Source organism: Acanthaster planci, linkage group LG10, assembly GCF_054643075.1.
Source record: "Acanthaster planci isolate LZ-2023a linkage group LG10, COTS_SCS, whole genome shotgun sequence".
Lineage (NCBI taxonomy): Eukaryota > Metazoa > Echinodermata > Asteroidea > Valvatida > Acanthasteridae > Acanthaster > Acanthaster planci.
Window position 1 is genome coordinate 17069346 of NC_141786.1, and position 20763 is coordinate 17090108.

General features: G+C 41.4%; 1 protein-coding gene across 1 annotated transcript; it reads right to left on the reverse strand.

Annotated features, from left to right (window-relative positions):
- On the reverse strand, window positions 1-19418 carry LOC110990529 (ATP-binding cassette sub-family C member 4-like). Its single transcript, XM_087142828.1, has 29 exons — window positions 19131-19418; window positions 17696-17822; window positions 16973-17086; window positions 16354-16471; window positions 15786-16001; window positions 14766-14855; window positions 14360-14523; window positions 13108-13233; window positions 12478-12727; window positions 12207-12314; window positions 11767-11856; window positions 10847-11038; window positions 9631-9812; window positions 9364-9460; window positions 8921-9097; window positions 8410-8571; window positions 8063-8161; window positions 7342-7576; window positions 6474-6553; window positions 6071-6221; window positions 5134-5364; window positions 4856-4956; window positions 3966-4160; window positions 3477-3632; window positions 3072-3161; window positions 2462-2634; window positions 1836-1941; window positions 1252-1413; window positions 1-1033 (listed from the first exon to the last, which is right to left on the reverse strand). The coding sequence occupies exons 2-29, from the start codon at window positions 17767-17769 to the stop codon at window positions 857-859; spliced, it is 4116 nt and encodes a 1371-aa protein (XP_086998954.1). The 5' UTR covers window positions 17770-17822; window positions 19131-19418; the 3' UTR covers window positions 1-856.
- Window positions 19419-20763: the final 1345 nt, after the last annotated feature.

The window sequence follows — 20763 nt, forward strand, 5'->3', positions numbered from 1 at the left end:
TTTTTATTTCAAGCCCCGCGCCCAACAACTTGACGTATCTGATGTACATCTGCAATCGCTGGCTGTATAACATATTGGCTTTTAAAAATGAACCCCCCCCAAAAAAAACAGCGCAAACTAATACCAAGGGCAGGTTTCATAGAGAGCGAGGCGAAGAGGCAATGGACTAAGGCGATTTTGGAGGGGTCTGTTTCTGGTTTTGTTTTCATTCCAGAAGTGTACAAAAGCCCCAAATTACAAATTGTAATCTTGCGGAGCATCATCACCCATCAATTGGGACACAGCAATATCGCCAGGAAAACATTTTTAGAAATTAATGAATACATGTTTAATGAACAGAAATGGAACAAAATTAACATACAAAAGTGACGAAAGATACATAATTTATAACGCCGCATGGAAAGCATTGTTAAAATGAACAAAGATATAGAATAAATTTAACAAACTGTTAGTTATTCGGAAAAAGTGCAGATTTTTTAATTTGGACCCAATAACAATAATTGACTTATAACACCGAAATTGGCTAAGGACAGAAAATAGTGGTCTGGGAAGGATTGGTTACCAACCGAAGTGACATGCATTTTATATTTCTTGCCACTATGGTTCCTAGCTTATTACGCTTGAGCTTGTTACTGCAGCGAGCATTTTCTCAACAGCGCTATAACTTTGTCTGTACAGGTTTTAAAGATTTGATTTAATGTAAAACCGTTTATAGTTCCAAACCAATAAAATGAATTATCTAGCATGTAATGCTCAACTCCAGAACATGTCAAAAAGTTCACGTTCTCACAGTTGTGTATCGGGCGTGTGGCTTGATTAATCAGATAAAGTGAACATCCTGAATTCAAGGTTAGATTTAACTTTCCCCTTCAGGTGTCTTGTCGGTGGAATCCCCTATTCCGTCGAGTGGGACATCCTCAAATCCTTCGTTAGAAAACACCATAGAGGATATTCCACTGGAGACAGCGTCAACCTTGGCTTGTTCCATATTCTCGTGGGTGGGGCTTGGTTTCGATTCTGAGGAAGGTGATATCTGCAACAGAAAAGAGAAAACACTGAATGTTTCAGTTTGTATGGATAAATCTTTGAAAAGGTAATTTGCATGCAAGGATTCTGTACTGTAAGGGTCAGATTTTTGTTCACAGGAAGGGCCGATTGACATTATTATTCAATTTCATTTGAAAGTGAAAATTGAAATATTCATCTTTGGTTTCACGAATGATTCACAGAGAAACCAAACTGCAAACTCACCCCCGTCAACCCTTTTTGGTTGAAGTACTGACGAGCTGCCTCCACTAGGGAAGCGGTCTCCGCCTTGCTCGTTTGCTCCACCAGTCTGCTCAGCATGCTGTCTGGTCGCTGGAGTAAGGCGTACGGGTGGTCAAACTCAACAAGTTTACCAGCATCCAAGACCTACAAATTATAATCAAAGTAAGCAGGGTTCGTTGATGAAGAAGATCTGACTGCTTTCAACACTCAAAGGATCTTTTTCTGTGGTTGTTGTGTTGTGACTCCCGGTGGTAGAGAATCTTCCCCTATTGTTACATGATTTCAAATCCCATCCCTGGAAGGATTTGGATCAAGATTTTGAGATTGACATCAATTTGATAGAGATTTGTTTTAAAGGATTCTGTACATTGCAAAAATGACTATATATGGCCCCGGATTCAAGAATCAAACTGGAGTGAAACTACAACATTTCGTCGGGTGAAAGTTGACAATAATGGAAATCAAATTTCTGCAACTATACCAAAATTCTTTTGCCAGACCAAAATTCGTGTGTCAATCATCCTCTCTCTTAAAATCTGTGACTGCAGTGTGGCACTGTATCTTACCATGATGCGATCACTGTCTATGACGGTGTGCAGTCTGTGTGCTATTGTCAGCACGGTGCTGTTCAGGAATTTGGTTCTAATTGTCTTCTGAATCAGGGCATCGGTCCTGAGAGATGAGGAAATAATATAAAAAAAATTAAGTTATACGAGAAATAATTCTCCGTCGAAAAGTGCACAAAAGTGAACCACTACGCATGTTATGTAATTTCTTCATTGTTTCTAATTGTCCGCAGAAAGAAGACATGAAAAAGTCTCTGGCATGACCCCTCAAAAGAAATATTCCTGGATTTGTCCCTGGGAAAAGAGCTGTCCTGATCCCCTGTTAATACTTGCGTTTTATCGTGTACCCTTTTTTGGTCTAAGATGGGCAAATGTTTCCGATCTGTCCCCAAATCAAGACGAAGGTTTTTCTTAAAACTCAAGGCGTAGGTAGATTTAGAGTAAAGTTTTTTCGTGATAAACGGGAACATTTCAATACTCCAGTTTGAAGGACATGTTTGGACATATGGGAATCACAGATGTCAGTCATGTAATGATACAAATTTGAAGACTCTCTTCTTTACTAGCAGTTCGTCTTTCTGGAGATTTTATTTTCCGTTTTATTAGACAATTAATCCTTCTTTTACCCCGGATCCACGTTTGCCGTAGCCTCATCCATTATCAGCACCCTATTCTGCCGGAGTATCGCCCGTGCCAGGCAGATCAGCTGACGCTGACCCACGCTGAATTTGGAGCCCGACAAACCCACCTCCATGTTGAGTTTCTCGGCTGAGTCCTGCACGCCCGAGCGCAATTGAACCTGTACACGTCACGCAGAGTAGTTGAAAATCAGATGTGCCGAGATTATGTAAAATACTAAATCCCAAAAGATATTATTCGTGGAAAATTCAAAAGAAGAGATAAAAATTGGACAGAGAGGAAGGACGTTAAGGCAAAGTCACTTACAATGGCCCTCTTATGAAAGTTGAATTAACCCTTTCGAGTTGGAATGTCTGCAGTGAAGCACAAAAGTTCCACTGCTTTTCCCATACTACTCATCGTGCGAGATTGTCTTTTCAGACCTTTTGGACGTGCGCCCTCTAGCTAACTTACAGAATTTGTAAGCACCTGATGACACCCACGAAGGTTGATCATTTGGGCCAGCCTAGAGTATTTCCATCAACTGAACTCAGAGAGAGAGAAATTAAATTCCAGCAACAAAAGGGAGCAGTTCGTCAAAGGGACGGTGTAGCTTACATCGTCCAGAGCATTCCAGAGTTCCATGTCCGAGTACTGGTCGAAGGGATCCAGGTTATAACGCAAACTACCGGTAAACAAGACAGGGTCCTGGCCAAGAAAAATTCAAGGAGTCACAATTTTACATTTTAGTGGCTGAAGGTAGGTTTTTATGATTAGTGCAAGATTTAATGGCTGTTGTTCATCTACAAGTAAAATGATCGAAATTTTCATACATAATCCAGGGGACACTGGACAAGAACAGAATGGAATAGAATGGAATAAAGAATGAATATTTATGAAGGGGATGAAAAGATTTAGTCCATGAAGTGACGGATGAAATAATTGTATTCCATGAGGCGACGCTGAGTAAAATGAAAATCAAGCCCGACAGGTCTGTTTGATGATTATCTAAGCTCCACTCACCTGTGGAATGATTGACAGTTTGTTCCTGAGGTCATGCAGACCCACATTGGACGTGGTGATGCCATCCAGCATGATGACACCGCTCGGTTCAGCCAATCGGAAGAGAGCGGTGATCAGAGAGCTCTTGCCTGCGCCGGACCGACCAACAATGCCGACCTGTACAATTTCATAAGTGACATCGGTAAATTTGAGCATGTATTTTAATGATTCTGTTTCTTGATGTTTTCAGGAGAATGCTCTATTTGGAAATCTACAATCAACAAGACACTTATGAAAACAGTTCGACTCCAATTGATGGGATCGAAAATGTTTGATGTCCCATGCAGATAATATTAGATGTCTTAATAATGACAAAATTAATTAAGAAGAAATAATTATACATTGTAAAACGACGAGGCCAGCAAATAGGTTGGAACTGCAAGTGGTAACAGACTACGAAGTGATCTCAATTATGATCGTAGTGCACCATACTCTGATGGCTGAGAATACCTTCTCTTTAGCAGCGACTTCGCAGGTGATATTTTCTAGGATTCTTGGACTGTCTTCTGAGTAGCTGAGAGACAGACTGTTGAAAGTGAGGGCTCCACACTGCGGCCATGTTGGTGGCGGTTTGGCCTTCACGTTTGTAAGTGGGGCTTCTGGCTCAAGCGTCGTGTACTCAATGGTCCTCTCCACAGATGTCATCTAGACGAAACATATGAAGACTTTGAAAGACTTGGGCTGAATCTGAGGCTCTAAAAATGTAATGTTTACAGTAATGTAGTATTTCCGGTCTAGCCCAAGTTATAATCCTTGCTAATTGTAGCAGTGCATGAACCGCCAAAAATCGTTTTAACTCATACAAACTTGGCACGAAGTCGTCATCTTAATATTTCTTCCCACCGAGGACGTAAATCCCAAGGTGCTTGAGGTAATTCTTCCCTAATTTTGATCGGGGGAATATGCTATTGAATTAACTACGCTGTTTACATGTAATGTAAAGGGTTGAAAGTGCCCACAAGATGTAGATCCGTACAAAGCTGTTTATGGAGAGAGTTGCGACATGAATGTGTCAGTTGTTGGAACCAACATGGTGGATTTTGCTTCAGTGCACTATATCCAATAGCTGCAAACTGTGCTGAACACACAACGAGCAGCCCTTTTAGTTCCAAAGCATGAAGTTGACGCTACATAGCTGTGGATCTGTATCATGAACACCGCCCTCAGTATCATTCGGTGTCTTTCACAACTGCCAGTTTTTCTAATTCCCTTGGCTGGGCAATGATTTCATTTCAGTCACCCCCTCCGTTCCCTGCGCAGAATCACGCCACAGCTTCCAACAATCACACAAGTAAGTGTTCAAAATGAGCACAGCCAAAACACCAGGAACCTTCACCAACCTGATTCTCTACCAGAGCACTCTGTCTAACTACAAACTGGAAGATGGTGGTTAAGGGAAGGGTATTACTGAGGATGATCGCAATTATTCCAGCATCAATAACTAAGAACAGAGAAGAAAGGGGAGAGTTTAAAACAGTGTAATTTCGTCGTCTTAGACAAGTTGTATTTCAAATTTAGCAAGGAGCCATAAAATTTAAACAAAGTGGTCTTAACAATGTTATTCACTATTCATTGAGCTTAGTAACCCTCTGGAAACTACTCGAGTCTAAATACTCACTGCCTTTGAAAGGAACAGACACAAAGGCGACTCCAGCAGTGAAGATTACCACTATGATGTCCAGCCTCAGACCAAACCAGCGGTTGGCCGCCAGGTAGGCAAACCAGGCCTCTGAGTGCTGGTCCTGGTAGCGCTGAAAGTCTTGGATGAACTGCGCTTGCTTGTTGTAGGCTCTGATGGTGCTGAGGCCCTGAAAGGAGGTCGTGGTGTGGGAGAAAACGGGACTGCGGGCTGCAAAAAAGTACGATGTCCAGTTTGAGACAGTTGAAAAAGCTCAAAGCTCCAGAGTAATGGAACGTACGGTGTTCATAATCACTGCCCCAGCTTGTAAACTTTGAACAGTGGCAACAGTTCGAGCCAAATACACCTTCTAGAAGGCATTTGCCTGTTTGCGCAGTGCGAAATGTTTCTTCCTTTGGAAATTGCTAAAGGTTGTGGCCAGGCTTTGTATTTGTTCACCACTTAAAATCTGCTGGAATGCTGCATATTACAACATGTTAAGTGATATTCAGGCTTGGGCGTGAATCCCTGGAGGATTTCGGTATATATCACCCCAGATTTTTGAGGTGTGGAAATGAGTAATTGAACCATTCCGCCATTTTTTTGTGACGAGCAAACATTTTCTCTGTATCTTTTCCCTAGCGTCTTACAACTTGTCCATTACTTTTCTTTCACATGTCCTTACTCTTCTGTAGCTTTCACGGGGTCTTCTCTTGATGATTTACAGGGCCAATGCACTCTATTCAGTGACAGTTTTCATTCAATCACAAGGAATGATTGTGCAGGGAATGGCATTCTGACCGTCAAAAGAAACCAGCACAAAGAACAATGTGACCCAAATTCCGCCCCTAGCTTTACTAAGGATTCCCAACGCTACCCTCAAAATTCCCAGCACTTAAAGGGATCCTAGGATCTGGTCCAGATCAGAGATACTTACTGACACTGTCAAGACGTTTGATGGCCCTTGTGGCTATCAGCGCATACCACTTCAAGATTGCAAAGATGATAACAAGAGGCACCAGCAGGATTAGGAGGTAATAGTTGACAATACAGGTTAGAACGAGTGTTCCCAGGATCAGAAGCGATAGCTGGGGGAAATGAAACAGTCAGTTGAAACGGTTCTTGTTAATTTGTCAGGCTCTGTCACTCGAAAATCTAAGAAAAACGTCCTTTGTGGGGTTTGTTTAAAAATAAGACAATTTCTGTTTCTAATGATCCAATGAGGTCTAATAAGGCCACTTATCCATGTCTCGTTTGTCTGCCTTAATTTTGTTTGTGCAACTTTTCACCTCTCCCCTGTGAAATTTGCCGTGTAATAAACGTTAGGGTATATACCTTACCTGAAGGAAATCGAAAAATGCCGGGGGCAGTTGGTCATCCATCAGACCAATGTCATTGGTAAAGCGATTCAAGATACGTCCTGGTAAAGAATCCAACAATAATGCACAGCCCAGTGAGTAGCTGATAGTTTTCATTCGATCAGACATTTTATCTGGCACTCTGTGCAGCTGATATGAACTCTCAGGATGAAGGTAATGAGCAACACACAGTACTCACTGGGGGAAACGTTTTTCAACTTGGTATTTAAAAACAGCATAAACCTAACAAAATCCGTAAAGAACCCTGGGAACACACTTTTTAAATACTGGTGACACGCACTGGATTCTTTCCACACCGGCCAAGTCGTCAATTAGACATTCACATCTAGGTGCGAAATACGCTTGGGAAAAGTTGACTGTTAGTATCAAATGAAACCAGACACAGCAAATTTGGGTCATCAAGATAACTGGGTGCTTCTACGGTAGAAACTAGGGCTGCGTTGCGCCTGACGTTTTCATTTCAGGAGACACAAAAGATAACCACTGAAGCCTGAAGTCAGACGAGACAAAGATGAAACTTAGTATCTACCCTGAGCAGAAGCACCCACTCATCGGTTGAGAAAGAGCCATGTTGGTCAGGTGTGCTCATTTTGTTGATAGCGATGCAACTTCTGCACTTGCGTTTCATTACCGTTCGTGAAGCAGCGATGCGCAGTTGCTACCAAAGGAGAATCTGTTGCTAAGAAAATGAGTCCTCTCTCGGTGCAGCTTGGAGGTCACACCTTCATCGTCTCTTTCCTGGGTCACTGGCGCTGAGTCACTTGTTGTTGGGGAAAGGGGCAATAGCATTACTAGAAGCAGCCGATACAAACTAGATTAGCACACACACCTGTGGGATTGGTGTCGAAGAACAATATCGGGGAGTGGATGATGGCCTTGAACATTCTGTTGTGGATGTTGCGGGAGGACTTGACCATGATGCTGAAGCACAGAATCAATCGGAAGATAGCAAGCAGGAAGAGCAGACCAATGAAGCCAGCATAGATGAAAGCGCCCTCAGCCGTGGTGAAATCGAAGTTGAACTTCAGCAGGTTGTTGCCGTCATCTAGGTCCTCGTTATCTTCCTACGGATGACAAAAAGTGGGGGAAAATACAGTACCTACAAGTTCACATGCCATTGGTGCCAGCTTTCTCATGATCTGAAGCCATGAAGAATCCCAATCTTTGAATCAACAAATCAATCCACCTATTACCTTTCGATACCAATCCAATACAATGCACCCCATCCTTAATCCTCATCGTCAATCCCTCTCTTCACTTAGGTGATCTCACTGCGTCTCGTGAACTGAAGAATGATAAATGGGCAAGATACCTCACAGTTGTGAGTATCACGAAGTATCGTTCCTTACATCAGGTACATCAAATGAAATGTACACTTTCTAAGCGAAGAATGCTTTGTGAAAAAGAATACGCGACACCGGCAAGGCTCAACATTTCATCATCGTTCAGAATCCTACAAAGATTCCTTTTAGGGATTTGTAAGATCTGGGAGTGTTTAGGCATCAACACAGCTAGGGTTAGAGGTTTTCTCAGTTCACCCAATCACTCACCAACTGGGATTGATTCAGCATAGTCAGATTCATGGCGTGTTTTTTCTCCTCTTCCACGGTCCACAAAGCCAACCAGAGATCCGCAAGGATGTAGGCAGTCTAAGTGAAGAATTGAAAGCACCCCATTGATTGATTGAAAGAAGGATGACGGGAAATAATAAAAGTTGAGTATAAAATAAGTGGAATACGGTATGATGTACGTGGAGTGAAAATAAATGCATGACAATAAAATCTTAACTTTATTGAATTAGCCTACACCTCTATTGGTTACTGAGCGTAAAGTGAGATAATATTCCTTCTACTGTCAGTGTCTGTTGTAAATTCAAAGTAAAAATGTCAACATGTACCTGGGTTCCCAAGAAGGAGATGAGCAGGAGCAGCATCATGAAGAAGTTAGCGCCAGATTTGAAGTACTTGTAGTAGACCCCGAGGGTTACGTCTCCCTCTTTGCTTTGCTCCTCTTTGAAGGGTTTGACTTCCAAGGGGTGCGACTTGTCATCTTTGACACTCTGTCACAACAGTATTTTTCGTTAAGAACAAAGTTGGTTTATAAACCAATCTCTACGATTCTCTCACTCAAGGTAATTTTCTTTTACAAAAGAGTGGATCATGTGTGATCATTACTTTTATTTGTGAAAGGCCAATACGTCAGAGTGACTTGCGGTACTACATCACTTCTTCCATCTTCCATTTCCATTTACATTCCTTCCTGGCAAGGCCGTGGACCTCTACGGTCGTTGTGACAAAATATAACGTGTTTATATTTTACACAAAACAGACACCTAAATGTAATTCCAGTCCCCACAACCACTGGGACCTCTGATCGCCTTTCGTCTCTTCCTATTTTTCAATACTCACAATCTGAGAGCAGACGCTGAATTTTTTGCTTCGTTGTCTTGTGAAGCCAGGATGCTCCTCGTCTCCAAAAACATCGTCATCTTCTTCATCCTCCTCCTCATCTTGTTTCATCAGGGATGCAAAGTCTATGCCCTTCTGGTGAAGGTCACTCAGGGGACCGAAGGCTTCCATGTGACCCTGGAAAGGTATAGCAAATAGTACAGTATTTCTATTTGGGCCACGATACAGAGGTTGGTAGATCCTCAGCCCGAAAATAGATGAAATTGTTTTTCAGCCACTAAAAATGAGTTTTGAAAGGGCTTAACATTTACGCTCATGTTTCCATGAAGTACGCATTAGCCATGATGGCGCACCCTTAGCTTTAAGTAACCATGTAACTTCTAAGACAAGCCTGAGGGAAAGGTCAAGGATTACTTTAAGGATCAAGATACAGATTTGCTCACCTCTTTTAAAACTAGGATATTGTTTGCGGTGCTTAAGAACTGCAACTGATGAGTGACAAGTATCCGGGCTTTATTGGCGAGGTATCCCATGACACATCTGTATTAAGAGAAAGAGGTACCGAGACAATGAAGTCACCAGTAATTTAATCAAAGTAGACAATGATGCGCGAATTGAAACACAAAATTTGGTGGTAAGTAGTTTTCCAAAATGGTTTTTTTGTGAACTTTGGGTAAATTGATTGCTTAAATCTGGTCCAACCAACTTACTTGTCAAAGATGTGCCTTCCTACTTCACTGTCGACGGCGCTCAACGGATCATCCAACAGATAGATGTCAGCATCATCGTACAAGGCTCGGGCCAAGTTCACCCTTGCCCTCTGACCTCCACTGAGGGTCACGCCTCTCTCGCCAATGATGGTCCGGTCACCACTTGGGAATGCTTTGATGTCCTATTGTTGAAAGAACAACAAATATAACGGACGGTTGTGGTTAGTGATATTGCTACAAAAGCAACACTTAAGGCTTAGGGCAATGGATAATTATTACCCCTGTGTATAATGCCAATAAAGTATGTCCCAGGCCATCCTAGATTGTGTAGTCTTCTGTTAATGTTCACAGCAATAGGCGCCGGTTTGGATGAAGCTACCTTTTCTGTCCACACTGTTATCTGTTTTGGTACAATTTTGAACTCAGGATAACCCAAGCAAATTCATTCCTGAGAAAAGTCTCAGCAGAAAAATCTCAGCAACAGTTCAGCACTAGATTCACCAAGCGAGGTTCAAACCTGCAAACCATAGTCTTCAAAGATACAGGGTAAGGACAGCACCACTTGTCCATGGTCACGCTATTCCAAACATCGGCCCTTTGGTAAAGAACTAGTTTAGACACTACAGTTTATACAGCAAAAAAGAGCATGAAAGGTGGTGGCCACTTGCAGATAGCTTTAACTAGCCCCGATGTAAGCAGTTCTTGGCAATTGTATGAGAAAAGTGTCACAAATCAAGGATTATGAATAGGTTAACATTAACCGCTCATTAAACTAAACACACATGTATGCGTATGTACCGGCCGTGGTATTTGTTTTGTTGAACTAAAAAGCGAAACATTTGGAACAATATAACAATGTGAGTGGCCTGGATGTCATTTCCCAACACAAAAATGAAAAGGCTGCTTCTCTGGATTTGATTTTGGTAACGATCATCCAATATCACATCCAAACCACCAACATCGCATGCGATGCAGAAATCACTATTCAGGAACGGCCAAAATCACATCTTGAGTTCGTCGTTCACAGCATAATCCTGATTGCGATTCCGATTCTGGTGTGATTTTGGATATTCCCTGCCAAAATTATATTCTGGGTTCAATATCACATCCACCTTTCCAGTTTTGTAGGAAAATCACAACTAGGCCAATCACAGTGCAACATTCTACAACTTTGCTTTAAACTGAGAAACAATCTCCACCCTTTCTGAACTCTCACCTTAGTCAGAGCGCAGGCTTCCAGGATTCGGGCGTATTTTGTCCGCTCGAATTCTTTACCGAAGGTGATATTCTGCCGGACGGTGCCACTGAAGTTCCAGGGTTCCTGGCTAGCATAGGCCAGCCGACCATCTATATTCACTTTGCCAGACACGGTTGGTAATTCCTTCAGGAGAGCCATGAGAAGGCTCGACTGTTGGACATGAGAATATTACTGGTTCAAGAAAAAGCTAGGGATTGATAAATCCACACAACCAATGATCGAAGGTTTATGATGCAAATCGAAGACTATAATTTCTTTGAATTTTTCAAACTTTGATATCGATTAGGTTGGTGGACGGGAAATGATGACCTTCCACCTCAATTATCTTTTGTGTATCATGCCAATAAAGTATCCCCCTGGCCATCCTAGATGGTGTAGGCTTCTGTTAATGTTCGCAGCAATAGGAGACGGTTTGGCTGCAGCTACCTTTTCTGTTCACATTGTTATCCGTTGTTGGTAAAATTTTGAACTCAAGATTACCCAAGCAAATTTATTCCTAAGAAAAGCCTTAGAAGAAAAATCTCAATACAAAAGTTTCAGCAACAGTTCAGCACTAAATTCACCAATCGAGGATCAAACGACAAAGAACCTTCAAACCATAGTCCTCAAAGATACAGAATAAGGACGGCATTCCAAAGACGTTGTTTTGGTAATGAACTAGTTTAGACACAATGGTTTATACAACAAAAAGGACCAAGAAGGGTGGTGGCCTAAGCTTTCCCCCAGGGGGCAGCTATTGAATCAAATCTTACGCAATTGAAAAACAATTGAAAAAAAATTCCGCGAAGTAAAGTTTTCAGATTTGCACGATTCCGGAAGATGAATATGCATGACCATTTATGAATAATTAACTCTGGGATTGCCTAATTACAACTGACCTTGCCAGATCCCACTGGGCCAACCACAGCCAACAGGTCACCCTTACAAACATCAAAACTGACGTTGCTCAGTGAAGGGTTGTCTAAATTCTGCAAGGAAAGAATAGATTTATTTCTTCCACATGATCTGTAGGATGTTTTATGTCTGTTATTTATGTGAAAGTGTTGTGGACACAAGGCGGTAGCAGTGATAGCCAACCTAACTACTGATTAATAATGTAAACATTGACCGACCAGCAGCTCGTGTGGAACAAGACCTGGGCGCTTGTAACGTGCTTTTACATCGTCTGCGTATAAGTGATCCTGGACGGCATTTTTCTGTTTAAAAATTGCACGAGTCTGAATATGAAGACAGCTAATTTATAAAAAAAAGAATCAGTTGGTATGTTTAGTTTAGGACCAGAAAAGCAAATTGAAGGAAATCAAAAAGTGGTACATACCCTATCCCAGGAGCCCATTAAGTCTTGGACATGAATTCCTGATTTATCGTGATTTGGGTTCGAGGGTCCAGCCGATGGTAGGGAGATCTCAGACAGCAGCAAAAAATTCTGTTGAGAAATCACTCCTTTCAGACATTCGTCAACATCGTCAGCTCAGCACAGAGCTTCTCAAGTGCAGCAAGGGCTTTGACACATTAGTGGAAACAAAGCAGTGAACATTATTTTATTTTCACCCCGATCCTTAAAATTCAGAGCCACTTCTTCTACGTACCTGGATTCTTTTGATGGACACCAAGCACTCTGATCGTAACTGCACTGCCCTGGGGAAATGCCTTAGGAATGATCCTCGCAATGTAGCGCAGTATGAAACCACGACGAACACCGTGGAGACGTATATCCTCGGGGCAGTGAGGGCATATGTGGAAATCATGCAGACATCCAGGAGACGGTTGCCATAGATGGAGAGAATGAGGTTGACGCCCACCGCATAGGAGGCCTGGATAATCTTGCTAATCTCTGCCCTGGATAAGGCATTTTAAGATTTTTCTTTAAATAATTTTGCTTCACAGGGGGTTACTGAGGCTTTGGGGGTTTCTTCAATATATTTTGATTGTAGGGCATATCGCTGTCTATTATTGAGGGTTAATAGCCGTTAATTTGGCAGAGACTGTGATCATGAAGGTTTTGGCTAAGTTAGTTAAAATGTAAGAAGATAACTTTTTTCCTGTGAATCTCAGGTCTTTATGGTATTTAGCAATTTTAATTCACAATTTTGATTGCATGATTTGGTTGTGTCAAAGGCTACATTATCTATACTTTAACATTAACCTCATTTCTTGATGCATGTTTGATCATCTTGGAAAAAATAGGGAACATTAATGCTTCCTTTTGTAGTACTCACTTCCTGATTTTCTGTATCAGGTCGCTGAATGGCTCTTCCCAGGCATACATCTTGATAACACGCATGGCATGAATGATCTCCGTCATAACGCCAACTCGCTTGTCTGTATAAGACGCTGTCTTCCTCCTGTTAAAGTTACAAGTAGTGAAGTGATGCTCCTGTAATAACACACTAACTTTGGCATATTAAGTGTACCTGTTTTTAAACTCTACCAGTCTGTTTTGCTACAACAAACCAGAAACGGTTAAAGCTAGAATGACATATGAAGTTCACTCCCCATGATGCTTTCTAACGACCATTCAACATTGAATAAATGTCTATTAAATGAAGTATTCATCAAACTCATGAAATCAGACCCCATATACTCCGGTACAGACGTGTTCTGTTCATAAAAAAGCGAAACCCTGAGGGCATTTAAGATTTGCTTGTTCGGTAAACCTTTGGTGAATGTTGATTTGCATTTCCTCAAACTGCCTTTGTTTGTGAAAAAAAATCACCTGTATGAACATTATCGTTTTAGATTACGCTGTTTGGTCGAGCACATCACTTGGATATGACAAAAAAGTACAGGATCTCCGGTAAATTATTGTTCACCGACCAATCTGTTAATTGCAAGGCTAATTGTTTCTAAAAATGAGAAAATGTCGTAAAATTTCTTCATATCTATTCTCGGTAGGGAGTTACTACCTCTTTAATGGTAACGCTTGCTTAAACGTGAAATGCTTCGAAGTAAGAACAGAACAACAACAATTAAAGACTCAATGAGGTAACTTCCCAACGAACAAACAAACGAATTAGGGATATTGGTAACCCTGAAACAGACGAGGCCCGCAACGTTTTTTCCCCAATATCATCGCAGTGCGTTGCTTCAGCCTCTAAACCAGTAACAGATATTGCGTTTTGGTACCAATTTTGTGAAACTCAGACACACTGATTTTGCACAGCGTGTCGTTTAGCGAGACGCCATCTAAAATCCATGATTTTACCATTGACGCGGTCAGTACACGCGGGTCACACATTGCGTTAAGCTACGAACGTTAAATAACCATAATATCAAAACACTATATCAAATGAAACTTCACATTTGAGATAACGAGAGTTTATTCCTGCAAGCAAAATTTGACAATCTAATATTCTTTCACCACCTCCCAGGCTTCAACTACTTTGAGTATATTTTACTACATAAATACTTGTTCTCCAAAATCGGGTTGTACTGGATTTTTGACTAGCTCCTGACATTCCAAACAGGTACCTGAATTTAGAGAAAAGTGTGCTCATTCCGGCTTGAACAGGCAGAAGAATGACCAGAACAGCATATCCTGGGAGACACGCCCATCCAATCTCCAGCCAGAGAAGGCTAAAGACTGCAGCTGCTTTTAGCGGAGACAACCACAGATAATTCAAGGAGATCAAGGCCTGGAGGAACAATTGAGACAGAAAGGAAACGTTTCGATAATCTATAAATCCATACCTGTAGTTTCCAACAGCTACAGGTTTGTTATCAGTTGGAACTCCTGGAAAAATTTCCCTCGGATACTTTTCTTTAAGTATTGCTAGTTTCATTGCCCTTTTGAGAAGCATTTGTTTCCGCATGGGGGGGGGGTTACTGCTACTAACCCTTTTTTAAATATAAATTTTGATGTTACCATTGTTTTTACCTTGTCAAACCTGTTGACATCATTTGTCATGAGATTATTTACTTGACCACTTGAGGACTGACGAGTAGAAATGGTGTCCAGTTTCAACATCTAAACCAAAATAAAACATTGACTGATTAAATCCTTAGGAAAAAAAAAGTATACGGACTCTTTTAAATTAATCATAAATCCGCCAAACTTCCCCGAAGGAACTTCCTTCAGCATAAGTCAGTCAGGTCAGCCAATCAAGTCAGTTAGGCCAGTCAGTCAGTCAGGTCAGTTTGGTGAGTCAGGTGAGTCACTCTGTCAATCAGATCAGTCAGGTCTATCAGTTAGGTGAGTCATTGTTAATCAGGTTAGTCAGTAAGGTCAGTCACGTTAGTCGGGTGAGTCAAGATAGTCAGGTCAGTTAGGGCAGGCAGTCAGGTCAGTCAGTCAGGTCAGTCAGTCAGGTTAGTCATCCAGGTCAGTTAGTCCTTCAGGTCAGTACATCGGTCAGTCAGGTCAGTCAGGTCAGATAGTCATCAGGACAGCTAGTCCGTCAGGCCAGTCAGTCATGTCAGACAGGTCAGGCAGTCAGTCAGGTTAGTCAGTCAGATATCAGACTAGTCAGTCAGGACAGTGAGTCTGTCAGGTCAGTCTGTCAGGCAAGTTATAGTCATTTTAGTCAGTCAGCACTTGTGTCCATAATGCTGCAAGTTAAAAAACAGAGTGCAACAAATGAACTATTAAATTTAATATCAATAGGTTTGGGTGAAGACAAAACGCACTTCCGTACGCCATTCCGGAAACATCTTGCGACGCCGATGGCTTATATGGAGATTTGAGACTTTTTAGGAGCTTTACTCATGTCATTATCATGTGAATATATCCAATCCGGTAAAGTATCAGGATTGTGGCAGGCAATTTTGCTTCTTTTTGTCAAAGCAGAATTAGTTCTGGGCAAACAGAGTTAACATGATATAAATCGACAACTCACCCACAAAGAGCAAAATTGAAATCCTTTATTTTTATTTGCCAACAGGGCACCAGCTGTCTCACCTTACGGTAGACCAAGGTACACAGGGACACCCGAATTCTCATTGCAAGCCTCTTAAGTCCGAAGCAAAAAGGGCTATGGACTAACATGAGCCCTATGGCACACATGGTGACTCCACCAGCCAAGACATAGGCTTCCCAAACCTGGACGTCCAGAACAGGTGAGAAATAGTCGATAAAACGACCTAGGATGAATGGTTGGCTAAGGCGGATTACTTCCTGTGAAAGGAAAACCGAAAATGAAAGAAAAGGCTCTGTGAATTCAGCGACATTTATTTCCTGCGGGATCATAGTATCAAGCTAATGTTTTAAATGAAATATACACTGGAAAACTTCATCAAGGATTTCTACGTAATGAAGAATAATAAGACTGAAATGAGCTATTTAGGTTTTCCTTTAAAATAGTGCACCTTTTATTAGGTTAAAATTAATTATGCCGCCCGCTATCATATGAACGCAAATCAGGCTATTGAAATCGACTTTGGTAGACATGCTGGCGTACCTCTAAAAGTGCTACCTCATTGTACTCACACAGTTGAGAGAAAATAAAAAATATCCGTGAGACAGTTACCTCTACGACTGCAAAAATGCTGAAGAAGGCGTAGGACCAGCCAAAGGTCCGGAAAAGTGCGAGTTTGAGACTGGCATTTGTTCCTAACTTCTCCTTCTGCAACTCCTTCCCCCATTCTCTGCGACAGAGTAGTAAAGCCAGCATTTGGTAACTTTGTTTTGTTTGTTATAGACTGGTGGAAAAATCCAAACACCTGATCTGAGAGGACCTGGGTGATGACAGGAGCCATTTGCCAGTTCCTATTCAGAAAAACCCACCGAGGATTAATTTTGTTCAACGGCTGGTTTGATTCTGCCAAATTCATTGACTGAATTAGTTGACACATGCTTCTGTTGACTTGTAAACTTTAATTTATTGAAATATTTTGTATTGACAGAGAAAGTGAAGAGTACATCGGCTTTTAACCAGTAACTGGTGAGAATTCAGACATAAACGATTATGTATAGGCCATATGCTAGTTTTCCCAAGTCAACGTCGACTTGTGTTTATTTATGTAATCATAATTAATTTTTATTCGTCGGTTTCAATGAGACGGTTCGATCAAACTTACTCAACATTGCGTTGTAATAACTTTAGGTATTTGGTACAATTTGATAAGTTCCCGGTTAGTCCAGTTTACCTTTCAAGTTTGTCCCCCAAGTGTTTGGACTCGTCCGATGGTAATACATCATCTAGGTCGCTAGGGGAGAGGTTTCTGTTCTTGTAAGCGATTTCAAACAGTGGTCCTATCCACCTTAATATCAAAAGTAAAACCAAGAAAAGGATTGAAACTGGAAATTAACAGAATTGTGCGTGAATGCCATATGATCATGAACTCATTGAGGGAGAGCGTTTTGGAAAAATTAAGACAGTATCTGACAAAATCGCATCTTTCCAAATGACCCGTGTCACATGTAAGGTGATAAACGACTTCCACTGCCATATGCATGACAAAATCTCAATCAAACCATCGAGGGTCTCAAATTCATTGGAAATCATTGGCATACGCCTCCACAAAGGGAACACCCGTAAGCTTAAAGGCAGTGCACAACTGGGTCAGAAAGGGGTCCCTGTTGACAGTTGATGAAGCGTTCGCGTGAGCTCCCCACAGGTTTTATCACAAGTACCGCCTGGGTGATTTTGTATAAAGGCCACGGACAGATGTAGGACTGGAATACTGTTCAGATTCCAAGACCTTCGAATTCGTCAGTTCATTGTCCATTTAGCTATTGAGCAAAATGCACTGTTGAAGCCCTATCAATGATCCCGAAGCCTATGGCTTAAAGTAGAAACTCACAGATACACTATAGGGGATGCAAGGCAGGCTTATTGGGCAAGGAAAATGGATGAGACTAACACTTACGTGAAGAAAAGCTTGGAGAGTGGACTAGCACTGAGATAGGGATTCCGTCTGACTTTGACGGGGTCTCCAGTCATGACTGGGTGATTTTCATCACAATTTCCTCATTCGACCAAGTCGACCTTGGCAGCTGCGTTTAATGGCCAAAAATACAGAATTGAAAGAGAACCAGTCTCTCACGTCCATGACAATTTCTGATTGAAGAGTGACTGTTAGTCTGATCTGAAGTTACTCTAACGACTGTGCGTCGAGCAGCCGTGACAAACCGCCATCAGGATAAAGATATGGTTGTCTATATCGTGCAACGGCGACAGTTTATCACAAAATAGAGAAACGTACAGTTCTAGACGCGCAAACTGAGCATTTAATCGTGACGTAGAGATATCTGCATTCCTGACTAATTATTAAATGGAGATATCTGTACTTCGGAACAAATATCAACTTTGCTCGTCTTAGTCGTCGCCAGTAAAAGCAAAGCCTGTGACGATTTTGTTTTATGAAAGCGAAGCACTACATCATCAAATAATTACATGACAAACAAACCATTTTTGCACTAACGTATGTACAAAGTGTCTCGCAAAACCTTCAGTAATTTCCACTTCATTGCATACCGCAATTGGGGTGAGGCTATCAGCATTGCACATAGTGTTGCACTGTCGATTCAATGATCAAGCCGTAGACAAAAATCGCTTTAAAGCTTAGAAAAATGCAATACAAGTTTCCTTTTATTAACACCAATATTTGTCACAACCCTAAGAGAGCTGGGTTCTATTGGCTTATTTCACAGCCGGGGGCGGAAAAAACTCAACTGTTTCTGACTCGAGTATTTTGAAATTCCGCACGCATCCTTACAAACTTGAACGTGGAAACTAAATAAAACGTTTGGTTTTGTTGTTAGATTCGTTTGAAGTTCAAGGCTCCATACGTGTCAGACATCAAGTTCATGTTTATTTGACATGTAAGATGGTTTGCTTGGTTTTCTTTTACTGTATATGTTTTGCTACACGATGCATACATCTTTGACATGATAAAAAAGGTAATTAGATTCTGTAGAAAATGTGTATTTTTTGGTTTGACTGGTTCACTTCCCTAATAGGTTCATGCATCGAATGTGTTTGTCATCTAATCAGATAGGACGATGCCAATTTTGCAAATGTATTCGGCGGAACCTGACATTTTGCTATACCCGGCAATGTGTAGAACGTCTTGACAAAACACATGTCGCTGCTCTTGCCTTAGAGCCCGCTTGTTTCGACACGGATATAACTCTCGATCAGAGATCCTGACTTGGTTTACTCCATCCATTAGGTGGGTTCTGGTGTCCGTGGACCAACGACGGGTGACTGATCGTGATCCAGATCCGTGTGAAACCAACAGGCCCCAAATTACCGAAAGCAATAGGCTACCTGCAGTGTGTAATTTAGTCAACATATCTTACCTATTCAACTTTCTGACGAGGAACACTACTCCATCCACCGTACTGAGCTCAAGGCCGTGCAAGTGCTTGTTAGCTGGTTAACAGATCTATACAATAATGAGCTATGCTGGATCTCATACGCACGCTTCCGTTACGCGATCCACACGCATGAAAACTGTAGAAAGCCCTTTGAAGTCGAAACTTATATTGACGTGCGTTCGTGTCACGATTTTCAAAGTGGGGAGTTGTTAGACCTCAGCCATTAACAGACTCATCCATTAGACCTACAAGAGCACCCCCCACCTCAGTCATCCGTTTTCCAGTTTTGTTAGGAACTTGGCAAGCATACAAAAAAAGAGAAAAAGAACAAAACGCGGTATGACGACATATTACGCTGAATTTAAACTCAATGGTTTTGTTTGTTACGCTCATTCAAAGGTGAAGGTCGCACGCGTACCAGTTCGCGTGCACTGAGAATTGTTAGTGGTCGAAAAAGTACACATTTTGGCTAATCTTTCTCAGAAAAATGGGCCCTGCTTGCAAATGGTAGATCCGCTTTTTACAAAATTTGGGTCACGATGACCAGAAAGTGTTACTTAAAAACTAGTAAAAAAAATGGTCGGATTTATGCCCCTTTCTAGCCTCCGCTTCTATTGAATTAACAATTATGTTCCTTAACTTGAGATCTTGCCTGGTTCTTCTTTGAAGAGATGTATGCTCTTAAAACAAGACAAGAAACACGATAAACAGAATACTGTCTCAAGTCTCTATCAACTGTATAATTATATTTGCCATGGATATGCAGATTAATACTGGGGAGGGCAGTGGCTGGTCTAGGTTCGTTGAAAAACAGGAATACAAAGATACAGATAAGGCATGGCTCTGATAGTCTGATAGAATGAGTAAATCTGTTTTAAAAATATGAACAAACGTCGATCTGGCATCTCTCCGTTAGTTACAACGGGTATACATGCACGGCGACAGTGAGTGTCCGTTCGCTACCATAGTCAGGCAAGCAGAACTCATGTTTTTTGCCTGCGAAGCTCTCACTGTTTGGGACAGGGCCGTCCAGGACGTCAGCTTCTTCATTTTGGTATTTTGTTTTTCATTATTTCCTATTGTGAACGGCCCGGATGTGATTTCCCTATTCAGACATGGAAAGGTACTTAGGCTAGATGTGACACTGAACCTTAAGTGTGATTTGGGAAGGAATTATCAAAATTAAAATCACATCCGAGCCAGAAATCACATCCCAGATTATGTTGATTAAGTCTGACTCACGATGTGATTTTGGACTTTCCTGGATGTGATTTCTGGCTCGGATGGGATTTTGATGGCGTGGATGTGATATTGGATAATCCTTACCAAAATCAAATCCAGGCAAGTGGCCTTCCGTTCACAGATACTATCGAAATCTACCATAAATCCAATGCCTATTATAAACGCGTCTTTGTGTTAACTGTAAACATTTAGCTATTAAAATTAAACACCTTTGCTGAAATAAACGTGTTACTTCCCTGTAAACGTATTTTTCTTGTAATTAAACAGATAAACGTGCTCGTGTCTATTTCATTAACCCACATCAACACGTCTTTATCTAGAAAAATAAACACATCAAGGTGTTTGAGTATTGGATTGTTGACACTACGACTCA

Excerpts from the sequence above, each read along its gene's own strand:
- LOC110990529 (XM_087142828.1), bottom strand. The coding sequence starts at position 17,769 with ATGACTGGAGACCCCGTCAAAGTCAGACGGAATCCCTATCTCAGTGCT. Across the intron at positions 17,087-17,695 it reads CTCTCCAAGCTTTTCTTCAC|GTGGATAGGACCACTGTTTG; the intron begins GTAAGTGTTAGT and ends TTTGATATTAAG. Across the intron at positions 6,554-7,341 it reads CTTCGACACCAATCCCACAG|GACGTATCTTGAATCGCTTT; the intron begins GTGTGTGTGCTA and ends ATTCTTTACCAG.